Genomic DNA, 18,474 nt, shown 5'->3' with positions numbered 1-18,474 from the left:
ATATGTAACGCAAACTATTTTTACTGTTTAATTTGAAATTTCCGTATAATACTTTTCAAGGCCTTAGTTTTGTCTTTGATTCCAAGCACGTAGTAGCGTTCATTGTCTTGCAACTGAGATAGTGTATCATGCAACCCTATACAACTTTCCATGGTAAATAACTGAGTTTCGACACTGTAAGCATCCTCAGGAAGCAATTCTTCGTCTATAAAGTCTTCGAAAGCTCTGTTCTGCTCAAGATTTTTCTTTATAGAAGAGCCACATGAGTCCAGTAACTTGTTAAATATGCCTTCGCGCTGAGACAAATCCAACTTTTTATAATAAAACAGCAATTTAGAAACAAAAGCCTTTTGATCTGCCTTCGTTAAGTTCTCATTTATATTAAGTGTCTTGAACAACGCTTTATGTTTCGATTTGATGTCAGAGAAAACAGTCTGTGCGTCTACAGTAGCTTTCGAGACGATATGCGCAAGATAATGAAACTTAGTAGGTGTTAAACTATCATTGTTTTCTCCATCACTAGATTCAACTTCCTCTTCATTAATATCCTCTACTTCAGCCGGGCTACCTTTTGCAACCTTTTTGGCGCACCACTGCTCAAAGTACTCCTCTCGGGTCGCATCATCTTCTACAACAAAAAAAACCGGATCGCTGTTAATAGTTAACGCCTGCAACCCCCAGGAGCTATAAGGATCAAGAGAATACCTATCCAGTAGTTCAAAAAACTTCTCTTTTTGATCATTCATAGAATCCTCCTCTTCTTCCTTGCTGACGTCTGCGGTAGCACCTTCTTCATTATCTGCTTCACCATCACCTGATAATTCACCTTCATCTTCAGAAGAAGACGAATACTGGTTAATCAACCCGACTTTCTTCTGTTCATTATTATGTCCATTATTAGTCCCTTCATCGTCATCGCTCTCGCTTATATGAACTGGACGCTCCCAACTAGTAGTCTGAGTGACTGTATCATAATAATAAACCCTACCATCAGAAGCCTTAGCCCTTTTCCACACCATCTAGTATCCTAGATATGCTTTAGGTAGTCATATGTTTCATCAATTCAAGCTCATCCTCTCGAGGTCGAACCTTGAACATCTTTTCTTACGGTTTCGTGGATTTCATTATGAACGTCCGAAGGTGGCAAAAAGGGTAACGTTAACTAAAGATCAGGTTTTGTTTACAACCATTTAAAGCGGCACACTCAGTCGAATTAGAAGTTAATTAGTGATGGGTTCGAGAAGATACGACTCGAGGACTACAATCTTTTCTCCAGAAGGGAGATTATACCAGGTTGAATACGCTCTAGAATCTATATCTCATGCTGGTACCGCAATTGGCATTATGGCAAAGGATGGAATTGTTCTGGCAGCTGAAAGAAAAGTTACAAGTAAACTTTTGGAGCAAGATACTTCCAGTGAAAAATTGTATAGGTTGAACGACAATATTACCGTTGCTGTTGCCGGTTTAACTGCGGATGCAGAAATCCTAATAAACACTGCGCGTTTACATGCTCAAAATCATTTGAAATTATACAATGAAGATATCCCAGTTGAAGTTCTCGTGCGGCGTTTATCGGATATTAAGCAAGGGTATACACAGCATGGTGGATTAAGACCTTTTGGTGTTTCTTTCATCTATGCAGGATACGATGAACGTTACGGATACCAATTGTTTACCTCCAACCCTTCTGGTAATTATTCAGGCTGGAAGGCTATTAGTGTTGGTGCCAATACGCAAGCCGCGCAAACTCTGTTACAAATGGACTACAAGGAAGAAATGTCTTTCGAGGACGCTATACAACTTGCGTTAAAGACTCTTTCCAAGACCACCGACAGCAGCGCATTGACTCATGACAGGTTAGAGTTTGCTACTATTCAACGCAACGAAGTTGGTAAGATTATACAGAAGATCTATAAACCTGCGGAGATTAAGGAGCTATTAACAAAACATAGTTTTACAAAGCAGGAGGACACTGCTTGATGTCCTTGCATTTTGAAGTCGCCTGTATACTTAGAGCATTAATGTACATTTATCTCCTATCTATAGTATCTTAGATTATACTACAGCTTCAACCAGGCCTTTATCTTCTACATCGAATCGTTTATTAGGCGAGGCCCTACTGCCCGTGGCACGTGACGAAGATATGGAAATGAATGTTCGCCAATTACGGTTTTACAAAGTATATATTGTATAAAAGCAGACAAGGTATAGGCCATTGGTAAACATCTGTGTAGCCTAGCCATGTCCGCGTTCCGATCTATGTTCGTCACGTCATCTAATGCCCCCTTAGGTTATGTTACTCCCGATTTTCCATCTCTACATTTCACAAACAGAAATGGAGTAACTCCCAATATATTCCTATATAACTTGAAGGATATCTGGAAGTTTACTGTGTACTGGACGCTGATACTATTTGGAATAGTATATTTGATTGCTGGGCTAGTTGCATCTTTTACACACCGAAGAAAAGCTGGTGGCGTCTGGATCTGGCCGGTTTATTTGATTCTAGGAGCAACACATGCAGTAACTGTAGGTTCAATCACCGGGCTAATGTATGTTGATAATTTGAGCTAATTTGTGCCTTTCTAAGATAATACTAACCTTTTTGGTACCAGAATAAGCTCCATCTACCGAGCAGGATTATTCTCCATGTCCACTTGGATCCCATTCTGCTGCGCCATTGCTCATGCGCTATACATTCTATGCTCTGCTATATCCTATCCATCACTCATAATATGATTAGCAAATTTACCCGCTATAATGCTTAAATGTAATCCAAACTCTTCTCGTTACGTCCCGAAGCTCCGGTCACGTGATTAATTTTGGGTCTCACGCACAAGCCTCGTTCACCTTTAAAATCGTGAATTTAATTAATGTCTACTAAGAGTCGCAACTGCCAGTAACAAAGAATACCGCTTCCACAAATATCAATAAATCGGTATATTAATGTCATCAACTCTCATCAACCGTTCCTTAACTAATATCAAGACTGAACTTGAATTCCTAACTGAGTCCGGAGTTATTTCGCAAAAACAATATAAGGAGATTCTAGAAAAGCTACCCGATCCAAATGCAAGGAATCCTCCTCCTTTGCCACGAGCTTCTTCAAGCGAATATGTGATTGCACTGTATGCTTTTCAAGCTCAACAGGAAGGTGATTTGACCTTCAATGCTGGAGACAAAATCGAGGTTTTGGAAAAGCTTACACCCGAATGGTACAAGGGGAGACACAATGGTAATGTTGGGATGTTTCCATCAAATTATGTCAAGCCAGCTTTTTCCAGTCCTGCTCCACCTGCAAAGGAGGAGTCGCTTCCTCCTCCAGAATACAAACCTACCTCTATAGTTCCTACTAATCATCCTGCCCCAACTTATGGTCAATCTCCACTTCCTCCTTCCGCAGCAGGATACTATCAACATCCTCCACAAGGCCAGTATCAACCACCTGCGCAATATCCGCCACCAGGTCAATACCAGCAACCTCCAATTCAATATGCACAACCTGCACCAGTACAGCCTGTTGTTCAACAAGGCCAGAGTGGTGGCGGTTCTTCAACGTTGAAAAATATTGGTACACAGCTAGGGACAGCAGCCATTTTTGGTGCCGGTGCAACCATTGGTTCAGATATTGTACACAGTATCTTTTAATTTATCGTCCCATTTTTTATTTGGTTGGGATATATAGATTAATCTAAGCAGAACAAGATGTTAATTGTTCAATTGCGCTAAAGTTTCATTGAAGCCTTCTCAGAGATACCTGCCGTAGATGTGGTAAATCCTGTTGATTACATTTAGTTTTCCTTGTCTATCTAAGGAACGAGCATTGACTAAGTCATCAATATCACGGTACCATGTTGTCATTCTACCTTGTGGTAAGAACTTGCTGCCCATCTGTCTTACTATGGCCATCTCTAGTGTTAGCAAACCTATATTATAGTAAACGGTTTCTTCTGGTATGTTAGAGGAATAGTTCAGCAGTCGTTCGACATTGTTTAGTGACATGGAGACTCTTTCTCTATAATAAGACTGTTTGGAGAAAATAGTGCGGTATCTGATCAGTTTATCTAGCGATACCCAACTTGCTGCAAACAAAAGTAATGCTGGTGACAAAGAGACTATTCCAAACACAAGCTGTTGAGATTTTAACAACTGATCTATACCGTGTATCGCAATGGAGCTATCGACTTTACCTTTTTGAATTTGGATCAACAATGATCTTATTAGATCTCCCTTAACAATGTTCCGAACTGGTTTCCGAATTTGTGCCTCGTATATTTCCAAGAATCTGGTGAGATTACCGATTTCTACTTCTTTTAGTAAGCTTTCTGTATCCATGGTATTAGCAGACTCGTGTTCTCGAACAAAGTCCACAATCATACGCTGCAGTGAACCCACTTCAGCGTCTAGAGTGCCCTGAGACATTAGAGCAATTGAAGAATTTGGGTCATGACGTACCGTAGACCAGATCTTTTGTATTGGCTCAACAATCCAATTAGTGATCAAATTTCTAGTAAAGTCAAACAAGTTTCTCTTGAGAAAATTTGCTATCTCATATCTCGAATTCCAAATGTTGAGAATTGCTGAAGGTCCTCCAACTAATAGCAATAATAATGACGGCCAGTAGCGTATTGTTCTAGATGGTGTGGGGGCCTGGGAAACCAGGTCCCACTTTTCAACCTCACATAAAACTTCCAATTGCGAGGAATCTGGATCAAGCCCTAGAAATTTCGATAATGTAGGTAGTCTATCGCCATGCTTTCTCGGAAAATCGTGAACCAATTGCCCGAAATTTGCGACCTCTTGGTTCAATTGAGTTTCTAATAGGTTTAACTTATGAGCAATCTCGGCTTCTACTACTGTTACAGGTAATCTGTACCAGTCCCAACTATACCATGCCTTCTGCAGCGGAATTCCAACAATTTGGAGTTTCCGAACCTGAACTAACCGCTGCAGTACGGCTGGTAGTTCTTCCCACTTGTTCTCTTTAATGAAGCTAGCAGCCTTCTTTGGCGCCTCGCATAGACCGAATATCAACTTATTGTACCAACGGGAACCAGCCATCTGTTGGTAATACAATTGATCGGCCAACAATACAGGCAATTTTTCTAGGTTTTTTACAACCAAAGTATGATATACAAGTACGTTTAAATAGTCTGTAATTCCATTCCTCATAAGACTCTCTCCTTGTGTTGCGGCAGCTCTTTCTACTGTAAAATCATCTCTCTGTAAAGCCTTCAAACCGGCGATAATCCTGTCATAACGCACCACATATTTATCTTTACCATCATTAATTGAATTAACACAGGTATCAACTTCATGCTTCACAAGTTGAAGAAGGTTGTTTTCTCTTTCAAGTTCTCGACCTCTAGTACTATATTCATATTCACCGGATGCGCTTGAAAGGTGTGAAAACAACTTCAACTCCAATTCATGAGTAATGGAGTCAAGTTCCGTTACAACAAATTGGTTACCAATCATTTCGACAAGGATATCGGCGTTTGAATAGGAAACTTGGATGTAGTGCAATGATACTTAAGAGCTGGGAAGCTGAATATATATATTGAAGGCCGGGTAACTAACCGTTGAAGCTACTACGAGATTATACTATATGTAGTGTTAGAACTACCCTAATCGGTATAGCTTACTCTAGTTTATTAGCAGCTGGAAAGGACATGCAATTTTAAGGCCAAAATTATGGTTTCCCTGTCCTCTGCTAGGGGGACTCTGCAACATCTGCAGATCTCAAAAGCCTTCTTAGATTCCATCGTCACCCTTGAACTGCCTAGTAGTATTATATATTATACAGAGAATAGTAATTTAAGTTCGCAGAGCCAAATGCTACCCAAAACAAGCCAAAGTTGTCCCTGTATAAAGGCAATAAGTGGCTCCAAGAGCCATCTCGCAACTGCTGCGCGACATTCCTGTGAATACGACGATAGACAAAACGCATGAAAACAGTGAAAAAGACAGTTGAAACACATATTAACCCAAAAATCTTCAGTAAAATAAAATGAAGCTTTTTAACACGCCTTTTCTCTCCCCATGTATGCATTGCAAATTTCTTTAAGCAAGTTTTTATCCCGTCGTCTCAAGACATCAGGCGCTTATATACCCGGAATAGCCGCAACCAAACACACCAAATCTACGATTGCCATATTAAACCAAATGACACAATCCACTGGAGTTCAAATATCTTTACTGAGCCCATTGTACCACTCCCAAAACTAAAATTGCCTTGATACGTACATCTGGTGAGATCATAGCAGTAATGAAGCTGCCCAGGCATCAAGCAAAATATGATTACCTTCTAAGAACTAAAATCATATAAAGTTCCAAAAATATTTCCATGTAGTAGAGTACTAATTATAATCTATCATATAAATAATAAAGTGCACCACGAGTCTCCCATAAATATCGGATGGAGGGCTCATAGCGATAGACTTAGTGCAAGCCCATCACCATAACCAGACACGATGGTAGGACAGGTAGCAGAAAAAATAGCAAATTACTGATTCAGAGCAACTGTTAAGTTTCTCTAAATATCTGTAACCTAGTTTCTAATAAAAGTAGTTACACAGACTAGTACGCGCAGTCTCTAACTGCTGCGGTATATGTCGGAAAAGAGAAGACAGTTCCAAAATCAATTCAGTACAGAGAGTAATTAAATATTGCATAACTCTGAGGAAATACTTGATATACAATATTGAAACTTCACTACCCACAGTAAACACTGGTAAAGACATTGCTGTTCGTATATAAGAGCTACACTATGAGCGTTTCTGATCCACTGCATCTACTGGCAGTAGTAGCACTTGAAGTTCTCGCTGGTATTAACTTATCAACTACTACAGTTATTATACTTATTTTACGTAGTTATAATATTGTCTCGTGTTTTGATTCCGTATTAGGCTGTTTTGCCGCCAATGTTTTTCCTCTATGCCTGAACACCCTTAAAAGCTAAACATGTAAAATTAATATACTATATTCACTTTGTCAATGTCAGCATATATTAGTACACTTACACCACCAGCAACAACAATATTGCAATAGTTATGATCACATGACCTAAAATTCATAGTAGTTATAGTCAATGGGCGCCAGCTCTTGCACATCCCAACAGCAGTCGCGGAAACGCGCCCTCCTCCCTGAAATCAGACCCGCTACCGCTCGGATCTAAAAGGTACCCGCACGCGAATACGCTTACGTGTGTCAGTCACTTGGTACGATAGTTGGGTTTTTTGAGTGAATGCTATAAGTAGCTTAAAACCACATGTTGTAAGCCATAGCCAAGAGGATCTAGATCCAATTGCCATAAAAGGCTCTGGAGGCTATTAAGAAGAGTATTTGCTCCTCTATGGGTTGAAGAATACTATATCCTCTTTATTAGACGGAAATACTATCCTATAAAATAAAATGGAACCGTTTCTGGATAAAGTGCTTGGGAGGTTCTCTTCTAGAGATGCACATCGGTACAAATCATATTTAAAGAAATACATTGATTGGTGTTCAACCCACGGCTTGGTTGTAAATTTTGATAATAGCTTAAAAGATCGTAATGTGTGGGGTAGTGTACGACGAATTCATTGGTTTTTACAGGATATATGGAGGGCGAAAGAGATAGTTAGCGCGAGTGAAATGAAGTCAATGGTTAATTGCTTCCGTCTTATTTCAGAAGAATCCTTGGGGGAAATGGGTCTAGATAATTGGTATATGGATAATTTAACTTTGCTATACGAACAAAGCGGTAATTTGAATAGCGCGGCTAATGCAAAAACTCGATTTGAAACGGTATGTGTTAATATATGGAATGCCGTAACCCCATCACTAAATGAGAAATATTTCAAAACATGTTTAGATAAGGTTAAATGGCTTTTAGATTTTCAGCTGAATTACTATTTAAATGCAAGTCTGGAGGAACGGCGGGTATGGACTCTTGGAGACTTGGAAATTAGCGATAAGGATTGTGTTTTGGTGATACGAAAACAGTGGGCTATATTGGTTCAAGATAATCCGCTCTACTGTCCTCTATTTGCCCTAGCGGTTTACTTACACTTGAGATTTTATGGTGTTACGAAACAATACCGCGGGGACGGATTTCCTGACCTTTCGGAAAACGGTAATTGGCATTCATTTCCCATCATCCGAGGCAAGTCTTTGACCAAATTTCCAAGGATGGAAACCATGGGTAATTATTATCCTGCTGTTTTCCAGTATTGTCAGCTTCCGTATAAGAAGCGGTTGTATTTTCAAACGCGTGTAGATGAGCCCGTGTTTCCATCAACCGAGGAAACCGTCGGAGATGAAGAGAGTGAGTGTTTTGTTCAACATGTTGGGCGAGACTTTATCTTGGGCATGAATAAGTATCCCATTGACAGCGAATGGCCAGCTGTGGATTTTTCCGATGATGTACTGATGATGCAGCTTTTTCCAGACATTGAGCGCTACGAAAAGGTAGCAAATTCACAACAGATCGTTGCTGTGATGCGCCTCTTGAGGAAAGTTATGTTTAGGGGCATTCCAGTGTTGTATAACTATTTTCCAAGCCATGATCTGTTCCAACATGCGATGTTTCAACGTCCGCAATTCATTGCTCATCTTAATGCAAAAGACAATATAAATCCAATGCCAGTACCATTGAACCTCCTAGTGGAGGGTAAAAACCAATTAGATAGTGTATATGGCTCCTCTATGCGCTCTACATCAGTAGGGGAAGAATTTGCTCAAAATCGTCATCAGGAACATCATCAGCTATCAACGATTAAAACTGAGAACGCGACAGATAACTCTGACCTGCGCAAAGATACCCTTCAGTTTGTGAAAGATCAAACCCTATCTAATTTCACCATTCTCCTACAATTATTATCAAGATTATTCGATAAGCTCGAGACAAAACGTTCCAGCAAACAGATGATTCATTCGGAACTGGAAACCCTGCATACCACGCTGAAAAGGAAAATAAGCTCCCTGGACAGTATTCCGACTGCGTCCACGAAAGAAACCGATGAGAATGAATCCGTCAAAAGACAGAAGCTCGCTCCCAGTCCCAACTACGGCGATGACGAATCTGACGGTGAAGATGATGAAGATATAGACTTGGAAGACCTTCACAGTATGGTCCAACAGCTAGTACAGAGGCATGTCACACAATCAACGGACTATATTATAGACAAAGTTCGTAATGAAATTAGGACGGAAATTCGTGACATTGTAAAAGACGAAATCGTAGCTCATCTCAGCAGTGCTTCGGAGGCGCCTCAACGAAAGCAAAGCAGAAGAAAGTCGCACATTCAAGACGAAATGGACACTAACTCCCCTCAACCAGATAAAGACATTATTTTTATGATTGATCCTAATATAGATACAATTGAAGCTGTAGTTCTAGAATGGTTTACACCCAACCCCAAGTATCAGGATGAATGCATCCACTCAATGAATAAAAAATACGGTAAAACTTGGCGGGTTGCCTCAAATCAAGAAACACTGTACAAATCCCGTAAAATAATTGTGGAATTTTACATTCACCTTGTAAATGATTTAAACATAGATAGACACAAAGCGGTCGACCATTGCGAGCATATGAGAGGGGCCAGCATGCTATCTGATTTTAGTCTATGGCTAAAAAAATACAAAAGAACGCATAATAATAAGTTCCCTACTATTACGAACAATGACCAAGGGCAAAAATATGACTCTACGTAAGAAGGCTCCTTGATAAACGAGGGTTTTCCTTGAAGTATTTTGTATACCCTTGCATAATATTGCCTTATACTCAATCTATAATGTTTTACACGTGAACTGATTTTCTTGAATTTTGACTATGATGAAGTCATCTATATATACATGTACATTAAGGAATGGAAATACGTTCCCTAAAGACCAGCTTTATTTAACATTAATTTCCTCAAGAGATTCTGTATGCTGTGAATCTACTTGCTCTGATTAACGAGGACATGAAATGCCCAAGGGTACTGCTGTTGATCCTAACTTCGTGGTTGCTTGCTTTCACCCAGCTTGTCTCCTCGGCCTCTATATTACCTCCCGATTTTAATGCTGAAACAAAAGAAGATTACCTTTCAAAAGCTGCTAGACAGCTTGACTTGTTTGCATTAGCTTTAGGCAACAAGTCGCCTAAGCCTCCGGACCAATTATCATCTTCTGAACGAACGCTTAAAGATGGTGAAATTCCACAATATGTTGTTGATCACTGTCCTTTGCTACATCTATACAGTGAGGAAACCTACTTGCCAGGAGATATTGCGGATTTTGTAAAAAATGTTGAAATTCGTAACAGCAATGGTGATCTACTAAAAGAAGGACCACTTGATATAGAGGTTGACTTTGCGGAATTTACGGGGAAAATAAGCCAAGAAGTCTACTTAACGTCACTAAGCGATTTCGATAAAGACCCTCCATGGATATTGGGACACCGACCAGACTATGGTACGGGTTTCATTGCCAAGGCCCCGGCTATTCTAATAGTAGCCGATAAGGGGAATGGGTGGGTTGACGCCTTTTGGTTCTACTTTTATCCCTTTAACCTGGGACCATTTATAACAGGTATCGGCCCCTGGGGAAGTCACCTTGGCGACTGGGAACATTCACTGGTACGATTTTTGAATGGAAAACCACAATACATTTGGATGAGCGCCCATGGAGGTGGGAGTAGCTATTTATACAATGCGATAGAAAAGAAGGACCACTGGAAAGTAGTAGATGGGAAAATACAAAAGAGTGTTATAAAACGACCTCTAATATTTAGTGCTAGAGGCACTCACGCTAATTACGCATCTATGGGTCAACATGCCCATGATGTTCCCTTTTTTTTTAGTCCGTTAAGTGACTTTACTGATAGAGGCCCATTCTGGGACCCCTCGATGAATTTCTACGGATATACATATAACGGCACAGATGTAACACCCTCTAGTGATCGCGAGCGTAAACTTGGGACCGATTGGCTATACTATGAAGGTCATTGGGGCGATAAACAATTACCACATAGTGATCCAAGACAATTGTGGTTCTTAATGCTATGGAAGTATATTGATGGGCCTTCGGGGCCATTAAGGAAGAACCTTGGGCGTAGTATACTTTGTGAGCGAAGCAAATGGTGGAATTTCTGGCACGGATGTTCAATTCGCCATACTATAAAAAGTGGAGAAGGTTTGGATGCTGAGCGTAACGATTTGGTTGGAGACAATTGTGGGGTTGCTTTGTATAAAGTGCGTCCAAAATTGCTTCGTTCATTATTACGAATAATTACATGGAGAGGAGTGTTCTGTTTTATAATGGACTACTATACAGGGTGAGAGAACTGTTCATTTGAAGTCATAGGTTACTAGATGACTTCAATATCTAGTTTCAATGCATGCTAATATCCGTCACTACTACTCAATTGCATATACAATGCAACTGAACTTTGGTAGCATGGGAGCAGTACGGAAACATAACAAACTGTAGTCCAAGGCACTCTCAATAACGGTTGCTGTAATGCTTTTTGCGTAATTGCTCAAAATTTCAATTAAAAGCCTATTGCAATTTCAGTTATGCACCCTTTGAGACGAATTAAGACCGATTAAGTCATCTGGGGCTTTGTAAAAACTGAAATCCTAATCACCGTGCTATTCGGTTCACTAATGATAACAATATATGATTCGATCTAAGCTATTAATGGCAGCGGAAGTGGTAACCTTTATTCTTTTACTATTTAACAAATGTCACATGTATAATATCGGTTATAGAAAGTACTTAAGAGATAAATATAAGACAAGTGGTTTGTTGAGAGTATCGAAGGCAGTTCATAGTTTGCAACAATTGCGAGCTAAAATAAGTGACGTCGAAAAGGTCAATCGCATCCTTATACGGTTGTGCTTTTATGTTGCTCCTAACCCCCAAGAGTCGCTTGGGACGGTACTAAATATAAATAATTCATAATACCATATTACAGGTTAAATGTGATTAAAAATGTATCCTTTAAGATACAATTCTTCTTCGAGCTCCGAACGACAAAGCTCATTATATAAGTTAAAGAAATTGTGCTATTTTCGTGTCACGTGTAATGTTGACGCTTCATAACTCCAAACAAGAACATGGCTTGGACAAACGTCATCACTCATCGATTGGCAACAAAAATGTCTTGGAAGGATTAACAAGGGAAGATCTTAAAACATTATTAGCATTTTATGTAGGTTTGAGAATCTCTTATTACATAACTTGGTCGTTTTTCATCTTTCAAGACTTACAAATTATATGTTAGGGAATTCTTACCTTCCAATATCATTTCGGCATACTAAAGTTACAGGTATAGTAGGTAATAAAGCATCAGTACTTAGAACTAGCTTGTTACATATCGGTTGAGTCACCGCTAGCTATCCGGGAAAATATATTCTTATATCCTTATTTTATGTATATCCACAGTTTTAGTTCCCGCAGCCACAGGTTTAGGCTCTCAGCATATGAATAAGTAGTTCACTCCATAGATGATTCCTATTAATTCGTAACATCTTGCGGCAACTAAAAGATGCTTTCATTACAATTAGCTCACCAGTTGGTGAACAAACATGTATTACTTGTTGGATGTGGAAACGTAGGAATGACTAGGGTACTGAAGCTTATCCCGACCGGTTGTAAGCTAACAATAGTTTCCCCTTCGTACGAAAAAGAACTCAATGAATTTCTGCCTAAGTCCAGTGATGGAAGTAATGTAGAACTTCCCGAGGATTTTATTAACCACGACTGGACCCCTGAGATCGGCCAGATCTACCGTTTGCTTCACAGGGAGTTTCAGGACTCTGACATCAAACTACATAGATTTGAAATCGTTTTAACCTGCATTCCAAATGAAACCCTAAGTACTCATATTTACAAATTGTGCAAACTTGGAGACGGTGCAGGTGTGCTCTGCAACGTGGCTGACGTTCCCACTCGATGCGATTTCTATTTTGGAAGCAACTGCCTGCTAGGAAATAATGGATTGCAGGTGATGATTTCGTCGAATGGGGTTTCTCCAACGCTGACTACATTATTAAAACAGGATATCGTCGACAAATACGGTGACCTAGATTGGGATGAGATGTGCCGGAGGTTGGGCAACTTGAGGGCAAAAGTTCGTGAACTAAGTTCACAGATGACTGGAACCTCCAAAGCGGAAGTCATCAAGTACAGAATGGAGTGGGTTAAAAAGGTCACCAGTACCTTCGGGATATCTGGATGTAGCAAAATGAACGTTGATAAACTATGTTCTTTATTTGAAACAATGGCCCTCCAGGGACCAGGTAAAACGTCTCTAGACTTTCCAGAAACGCTAAAAGATGATTATACAAGCTTAGCTTAGCTGTAAAAGATTACAAAGACCCTGGTGATAAATACGATAAACATTTCAAGTGTGTATTAAACCATATGGATACCACGCATAAATAAGAAAATAACAAGTAGTGATGATGACAACTAGTGAAAAGTAAAGCTCCCCAGATACATCAGGGCTGTGAGTCAGTATGGGAAGTTGTGTATATGTATTTATATGCGACCAACACTTGCTATACTGTTTTAAATCATGCAGAATATAGTTCAATAATAAAAATTGGCTAGCTCATATGAGCGGCTTTCTTTTCGTAGATCTCACCACGTCTAGCGGCAAATTTTGAAGCCGCATCTTGACCTTCCCTAACCACAGCAACTCTCATTGTAGCCAAGACATTATGTGCAGCATTCGAATGCAAGTAAACACCTCCGTTGAATGCCTTCGTGGCATCCTTACCCAGCGAAGCTCTAATCAAAGTCTCTCCACCAGGGTGTTCGGTAATATAACCTGACACATCGTGCACAATACCGGATATCACAACCAACCCAGCATTTTCCTTAGTTTGCTGCAAAAATTCAGTCTTGTCCCACACAGGTAGCTTAGATAGAGGAGTACCCCAGTTCAACTTAGCACGTTCTCTGTCTAATTTCTTTTGCTTTTGTTGAATCAAACCCTGTTGGATAGCGTTCTGGGAGAACTTCTTCAAGTTATAAGATAATCCAACCAAAGAGGTTAAGTAAATTAAAACCTTAGTTGGGTCATATTGGTACCATTTAATGGCGTTACGGTAATCAGTTGGGAACTCGTGATGGAAGTTGTGGTAACCCTCACCAAATGTAAGCAAAGCGGTAACCCAGTTGTCTCTAGGAGTACGGCCATCGTCAAATGGTTGAGTACCCAAGTAATGGGCCAGAGAGTTGATGCAGAAGGTAGCCTGTTGGATAACAAACACCCTCAAAACACCACCGTAAACAAATCCACCCCAGAAGTCGCCGTATAGGTAGTGGCAGACAATAGCTGGGAAAACAAAACCAAAGAAAGCCATCAAACCAATGTAGTGCCTGTGCTGGAAACGAACAACCCAATCATCCAACAAGTCCGAAATGTCCGCACGAGCACTCCATCTGGGGTTAGGGTGCAACAACATCCAACCCATATGCGAGTACCACAACCCACGTCTGGCATCGTATGGGTCCCTTGGAGTATCCGTGTATCTGTGGTGGACACGGTGGGAGTGGCCCCACCACTTTATAGAACCTTGAACGGACGAGGCACCGAAAATCGCAAAGAACAAACGCAAGGGCCATCTCGCACTGTAGGCCTTGTGGGACCACAACCTGTGATACCCGGCTGTGATACTAAGACCGCCAACCATGTAGTAAAACAACGAAAACAAGAAAACTCTCAAACTCAATGGGACTTTATCGGTTAATGCCATGAACCAACCCGTGGCAGGTATACCAACCACTAAAACCATATTCAACCAATTCAAATGCATATGCCAGTTATTCAAAGTCCATGGCTGCTCGGAAATATGCTTCTGGTGTTTCCAGCGCGCTTTCTCTTTTTCATCGTGTTCCAACAACGACTCAACATTTCTGGACTCAAAGCGCACAGTAGCCATATCCCTTGTACCCATTAAAGAACCCAAACCATTTACCACCCTCACAGTATCTTTATTAGCACCGGCGGCAATTTTATTTGCGCCTACCAAATCAATTTGCTCCATATTGACTGTATTAAAATAATAAACTGAAGTTTGTTTATAGTATTATACTAATACGATATGGTTTATTATAGGCTAATTCTCCTTCTGTTTTAAAGCAGTAGTACTTGTTACTGGTATTAAAGCAATATTTTCTTTTTGAAAAAAAAAAACCTAATAGTAGCCCTTTTGATTCTTCAGTTAGATGAATATTCTAATCCGATATTAATCTATCCAATTAGTATAATAAAAACCGTTTACTTTCTCTGGAATATGTTTAATTTCAACTTATCTCTTTAAAAGATAGCACTCTAATTAAAATAAAGGATCCAAACTTGGTTTTCTATTATATACCAGAATAAATTAATTTTTTTCCCAGATAATATACTAATTTGATCTAATAATGTATTTTTCTATACAATTTATCGCTCATCGTTTTTATATTGCCATCGTATACTAAATTGGCCAGTACTGATTTTTCCCAACCCAAATTGGTGGGTTTATTTCAGATATAGCCTGTCTCACCTGTGTGTGGTTTTTTTGTTGGGTATGGTGAGATGTTTTCTGTCATCAGCTCGTGGGACATGACTTTCGGTTTAGTCGCCCAACAAGATCACGGGAGCCTGTATCCACAAAAGGGCGGGCATTACCCGGCCAGGCGCTCCCAATCTGTTGAGTAAATGGGACACCGTTATCTCCGAGCGGTCGGTCGGCTGGGCGCCGAGGCGACTCAGGAGCTCGGTCGGGTTACTGTTACCCGGGCGGGCGGTTACCCGGGCGCGTGCGCCACGGCTTCCGTGCGGAGTGATCCCTAGCACCCTTGCCAGTGCCCTGTCTGGTGACCAGAATTTTATAAGGATCGGAACCTTGTAAACAGTTCATGCATGTGCCCACCCGCGGACGTTAAGGAAGCGATAATGAGCGAGAAACATCAGGTGTCAAATGGTGCTGCTACAATTGGAGCGTCACCGGGTCAGCGCCACGCGTCTATAGTTGAGATGTTATCAACCCCTCCTCCCCCTGCTAATGTGTTGGGAGGGTGGACGCCCTTAGTTGAGGAACAACAAGCAAATAGTCAACACCATCAGCAAAGTAATCAGCAGAACCAGCAACTAAAATATAATTATCTATCGGCTACTTCATCGCAAGAAAGACTGCGATCTCGCCAGAATAGTATTTCATCTTCAGAATCGCAAGTATCTTCAACAACAGCTTGTTTAACTAATATACACGTGCAATGGCAAAATATAGAGCTATCGCAACTTGTTGAGCAGAATAAACTGGTATACGTGAATGCGGAAGTATCAGTAGAAGAGGCATTTAATAAGCTTGTGGAACATAACTTGACGTCTGTGCCTGTAGAGCGTTTTCCAGGTGATATGGAGTGTGTTACATTTGATTACAATGATCTAAATTCGTACTTGTTGCTGGTGCTTGGGAAGATCAGTGTTGACGATGTGGAGGTCACGAAGAAGTGCCAGTCGGGCCAGCCTGTTCCGGTGGGCCGTATTGTAATGCTAACGCCTAAGAATCCGTTCCACAAGGTTCCTGAAAACGAGAACTTGTCTACGGTTATGGGGATTTTGGGATCAGGCGTCCACCGTGTAGCTATAACGGACCCGCAGGGGACCACGGTGCGTGGCATCCTGTCGCAGCGCCGTCTTGTGCGTTACCTCTGGGATAATGCGCGGCTATTTAGCAACCTCGATACGCTGCTCAACTCATCTCTTCAGTGTCTCGGCATTGGCGTATTAGACCGCCACATGCCACCGACCTCTCGACAGTCCCGTGTGATATCTGTTTTAGACCACGAGCCGCTTGTTATGGCTCTTTACAAGATGCATAAAGAGCGCATCTCGTCTATCGCTGTCATCAATAGCCAGGGCATGCTACTGGGAAATATTTCAGTAGCAGATGTAAGGCACGTGACCCACACGTCGCAATATCCGTTGCTGCACAACACATGCAGGCATTTTATCAGTGTTATATTAAACAACCGAGGTTTGGAGATGGGTAAGGACTCCTTCCCCATTTTCCACGTGTATCCTACGTCCTCGTTAGCGCGCACAATTGCGAAGCTTGTGGCAACCAAGGCACATAGATTGTGGATAGTACAACCTGCTGAGCAAACGCTCCCAACACCTTTGAGTGCCTCTTCTTCAGGTGAGGCCCTTGAATTCAGTCCCAGAAATATAGCACCTGCGTCTGGAACTTCTCCTGTGCTTGCAGCACAAGTTGGCAGTCTGGAACCCGAATTTGGCAAAGGCTACCTTGTTGGTGTGGTCTCACTAACAGACATATTAAGTTTACTAGCTCGCAAGCATACAGAGAATAAGCAGGTGGACCCCCTTTCTGCTAGAAGACAGAGGGGAATACCCAGATAATTGAAAGCACTATGTGTAACCGCTGTTTTTCTCCTGTATAAAAGTGTGAAAAAATAACTGCGCTGCAAGCAGTTTTTTGGATTGGACTTTAGAAATTTTTCCTGTCATATTATTTTATTAACTACCATCTATTATAGCAATCACTGCAGTATTATTACAAATGCTATGTGCGTATCTATTTCGTGAAGTCTAATTTACTGTGTTGAGCTCGACTTCATGTCTCTCAATATGGTTGGATCTTTCGTCTGAGGTGATATGATACTTATTTCGTTAAAACATTTCATCAGTATACCATATTTCATCAGATTAGTGAGCATCGCACAATGCCCAAGCTTACTCCCACAGGTCATCGTACGGTCCCTCTCTCGCTGATTCAGCGTCAGATACAAAGAACTGGCTCCCCCAGTGCTAAAGCTGCCGCTGCAAAGGCTGCAGGAGCCCAACTATTGGCAGGATCATTCAAAGACCTTGGGTCGATGTTCTCTCTATTACAGTCTTCAGAAGATGATGAATTGGAGATTAAACAACGTGCGGAGGCGAATTTGTCAATGGTAAGGTCTGGTGAGGCAGAACATGTGTTGCGCCAGAAATATTGTGTGCGAGATGGCGAGCCATGTAGTGCAAATTTACTGCTCGCCAAGTTCCCTGGAACCAGAGATGAACAAGACTTGATCCAGATAGGTGTGTCGGAGATGAATTCACGTGTCTGGAAGGAGGTACCCGATGTGTGGAAACAAATTGCATATTTTCAGGCTTTTGGCCCTTGGGGACCTCGTAAGGGAATCTCGTTTACAGGTAAACCAGAAGACTTCTTTGCCAAGGACAAGAAACAACTCTGGTCGTGTACGAAGTTTAGGCAGCAGGATCTCACTAAGATGAATCAGTTAATAGACCCAATTTCTCGGTGGATTCTATTTGCGGGTGCAGTGCTGTCTTCCATCGCTATTATAATGGATCTAAAGCGCCGCAGGCATTCCGACGACGCGATGGTAACGGTCCTTGACGACCTGTATATCGAAAGCAAAACAGACTAGGTGTTTTCGGGCTTTATTGTATTATGTAGTGAAATTTATATATGTAGCACT

At 41.1% G+C, this 18,474-nt stretch overlaps 11 protein-coding genes across 11 annotated transcripts; 8 read left to right on the top strand and 3 right to left on the bottom strand.

Moving 5' to 3' along the window:
• Positions 1-20: 20 nt before the first annotated feature.
• URN1 (Urn1p) lies at positions 21-1,019 on the bottom strand (the record flags this gene model as incomplete). Its single annotated transcript, XM_018131281.1, has 1 exon — positions 21-1,019. The coding sequence occupies one exon, from the start codon at positions 1,017-1,019 to the stop codon at positions 21-23; it is 999 nt and encodes a 332-aa protein (XP_017986831.1).
• A 211-nt stretch (positions 1,020-1,230) lies between these two features.
• Positions 1,231-1,983, top strand: PRE9 (proteasome core particle subunit alpha 3; the record flags this gene model as incomplete). Its single annotated transcript, XM_018131282.1, has 1 exon — positions 1,231-1,983. The coding sequence occupies one exon, from the start codon at positions 1,231-1,233 to the stop codon at positions 1,981-1,983; it is 753 nt and encodes a 250-aa protein (XP_017986830.1).
• A 261-nt stretch (positions 1,984-2,244) lies between these two features.
• On the top strand, positions 2,245-2,742 carry MAY24 (May24p; the record flags this gene model as incomplete). Its single annotated transcript, XM_018131283.1, has 2 exons — positions 2,245-2,555; positions 2,619-2,742. The coding sequence occupies 2 exons, from the start codon at positions 2,245-2,247 to the stop codon at positions 2,740-2,742; spliced, it is 435 nt and encodes a 144-aa protein (XP_017986829.1).
• A 207-nt stretch (positions 2,743-2,949) lies between these two features.
• Positions 2,950-3,651, top strand: LSB1 (Lsb1p; the record flags this gene model as incomplete). Its single annotated transcript, XM_018131284.1, has 1 exon — positions 2,950-3,651. The coding sequence occupies one exon, from the start codon at positions 2,950-2,952 to the stop codon at positions 3,649-3,651; it is 702 nt and encodes a 233-aa protein (XP_017986828.1).
• Positions 3,652-3,750: 99 nt separating this feature from the next.
• On the bottom strand, positions 3,751-5,481 carry NCA2 (Nca2p; the record flags this gene model as incomplete). The annotated part of the gene is made up of 1 exon (XM_018131285.1): positions 3,751-5,481. The coding sequence occupies one exon, from the start codon at positions 5,479-5,481 to the stop codon at positions 3,751-3,753; it is 1,731 nt and encodes a 576-aa protein (XP_017986827.1).
• A 1,935-nt stretch (positions 5,482-7,416) lies between these two features.
• Positions 7,417-9,702, top strand: CBF2 (Cbf2p; the record flags this gene model as incomplete). Its single annotated transcript, XM_018131286.1, has 1 exon — positions 7,417-9,702. The coding sequence occupies one exon, from the start codon at positions 7,417-7,419 to the stop codon at positions 9,700-9,702; it is 2,286 nt and encodes a 761-aa protein (XP_017986826.1).
• Positions 9,703-9,953: 251 nt separating this feature from the next.
• Positions 9,954-11,309, top strand: VPS62 (Vps62p; the record flags this gene model as incomplete). Its single annotated transcript, XM_018131287.1, has 1 exon — positions 9,954-11,309. The coding sequence occupies one exon, from the start codon at positions 9,954-9,956 to the stop codon at positions 11,307-11,309; it is 1,356 nt and encodes a 451-aa protein (XP_017986825.1).
• Positions 11,310-12,520: 1,211 nt separating this feature from the next.
• On the top strand, positions 12,521-13,333 carry MET8 (bifunctional precorrin-2 dehydrogenase/sirohydrochlorin ferrochelatase MET8; the record flags this gene model as incomplete). Its single annotated transcript, XM_018131288.1, has 1 exon — positions 12,521-13,333. The coding sequence occupies one exon, from the start codon at positions 12,521-12,523 to the stop codon at positions 13,331-13,333; it is 813 nt and encodes a 270-aa protein (XP_017986824.1).
• A 250-nt stretch (positions 13,334-13,583) lies between these two features.
• On the bottom strand, positions 13,584-15,029 carry OLE1 (stearoyl-CoA 9-desaturase; the record flags this gene model as incomplete). Its single annotated transcript, XM_018131289.1, has 1 exon — positions 13,584-15,029. One exon carries the CDS (start codon positions 15,027-15,029, stop codon positions 13,584-13,586), a length of 1,446 nt encoding a protein of 481 aa, XP_017986823.1.
• An 893-nt stretch (positions 15,030-15,922) lies between these two features.
• Positions 15,923-17,389, top strand: AW171_hschr31679 (HCL325Cp; the record flags this gene model as incomplete). Its single annotated transcript, XM_018131290.1, has 1 exon — positions 15,923-17,389. One exon carries the CDS (start codon positions 15,923-15,925, stop codon positions 17,387-17,389), a length of 1,467 nt encoding a protein of 488 aa, XP_017986822.1.
• Positions 17,390-17,712: 323 nt separating this feature from the next.
• Positions 17,713-18,423, top strand: GEP7 (Gep7p; the record flags this gene model as incomplete). Its single annotated transcript, XM_018131291.1, has 1 exon — positions 17,713-18,423. One exon carries the CDS (start codon positions 17,713-17,715, stop codon positions 18,421-18,423), a length of 711 nt encoding a protein of 236 aa, XP_017986821.1.
• Positions 18,424-18,474: the final 51 nt, after the last annotated feature.

The sequence above is a fragment of the Eremothecium sinecaudum genome, chromosome III (genome assembly GCF_001548555.1).
Source record: "Eremothecium sinecaudum strain ATCC 58844 chromosome III, complete sequence".
NCBI classification, from domain to species: domain Eukaryota; kingdom Fungi; phylum Ascomycota; class Saccharomycetes; order Saccharomycetales; family Saccharomycetaceae; genus Eremothecium; species Eremothecium sinecaudum.
Note: the sequence above shows the minus strand (reverse complement) of the source record. Positions and strands in the feature narration are given on the sequence as shown.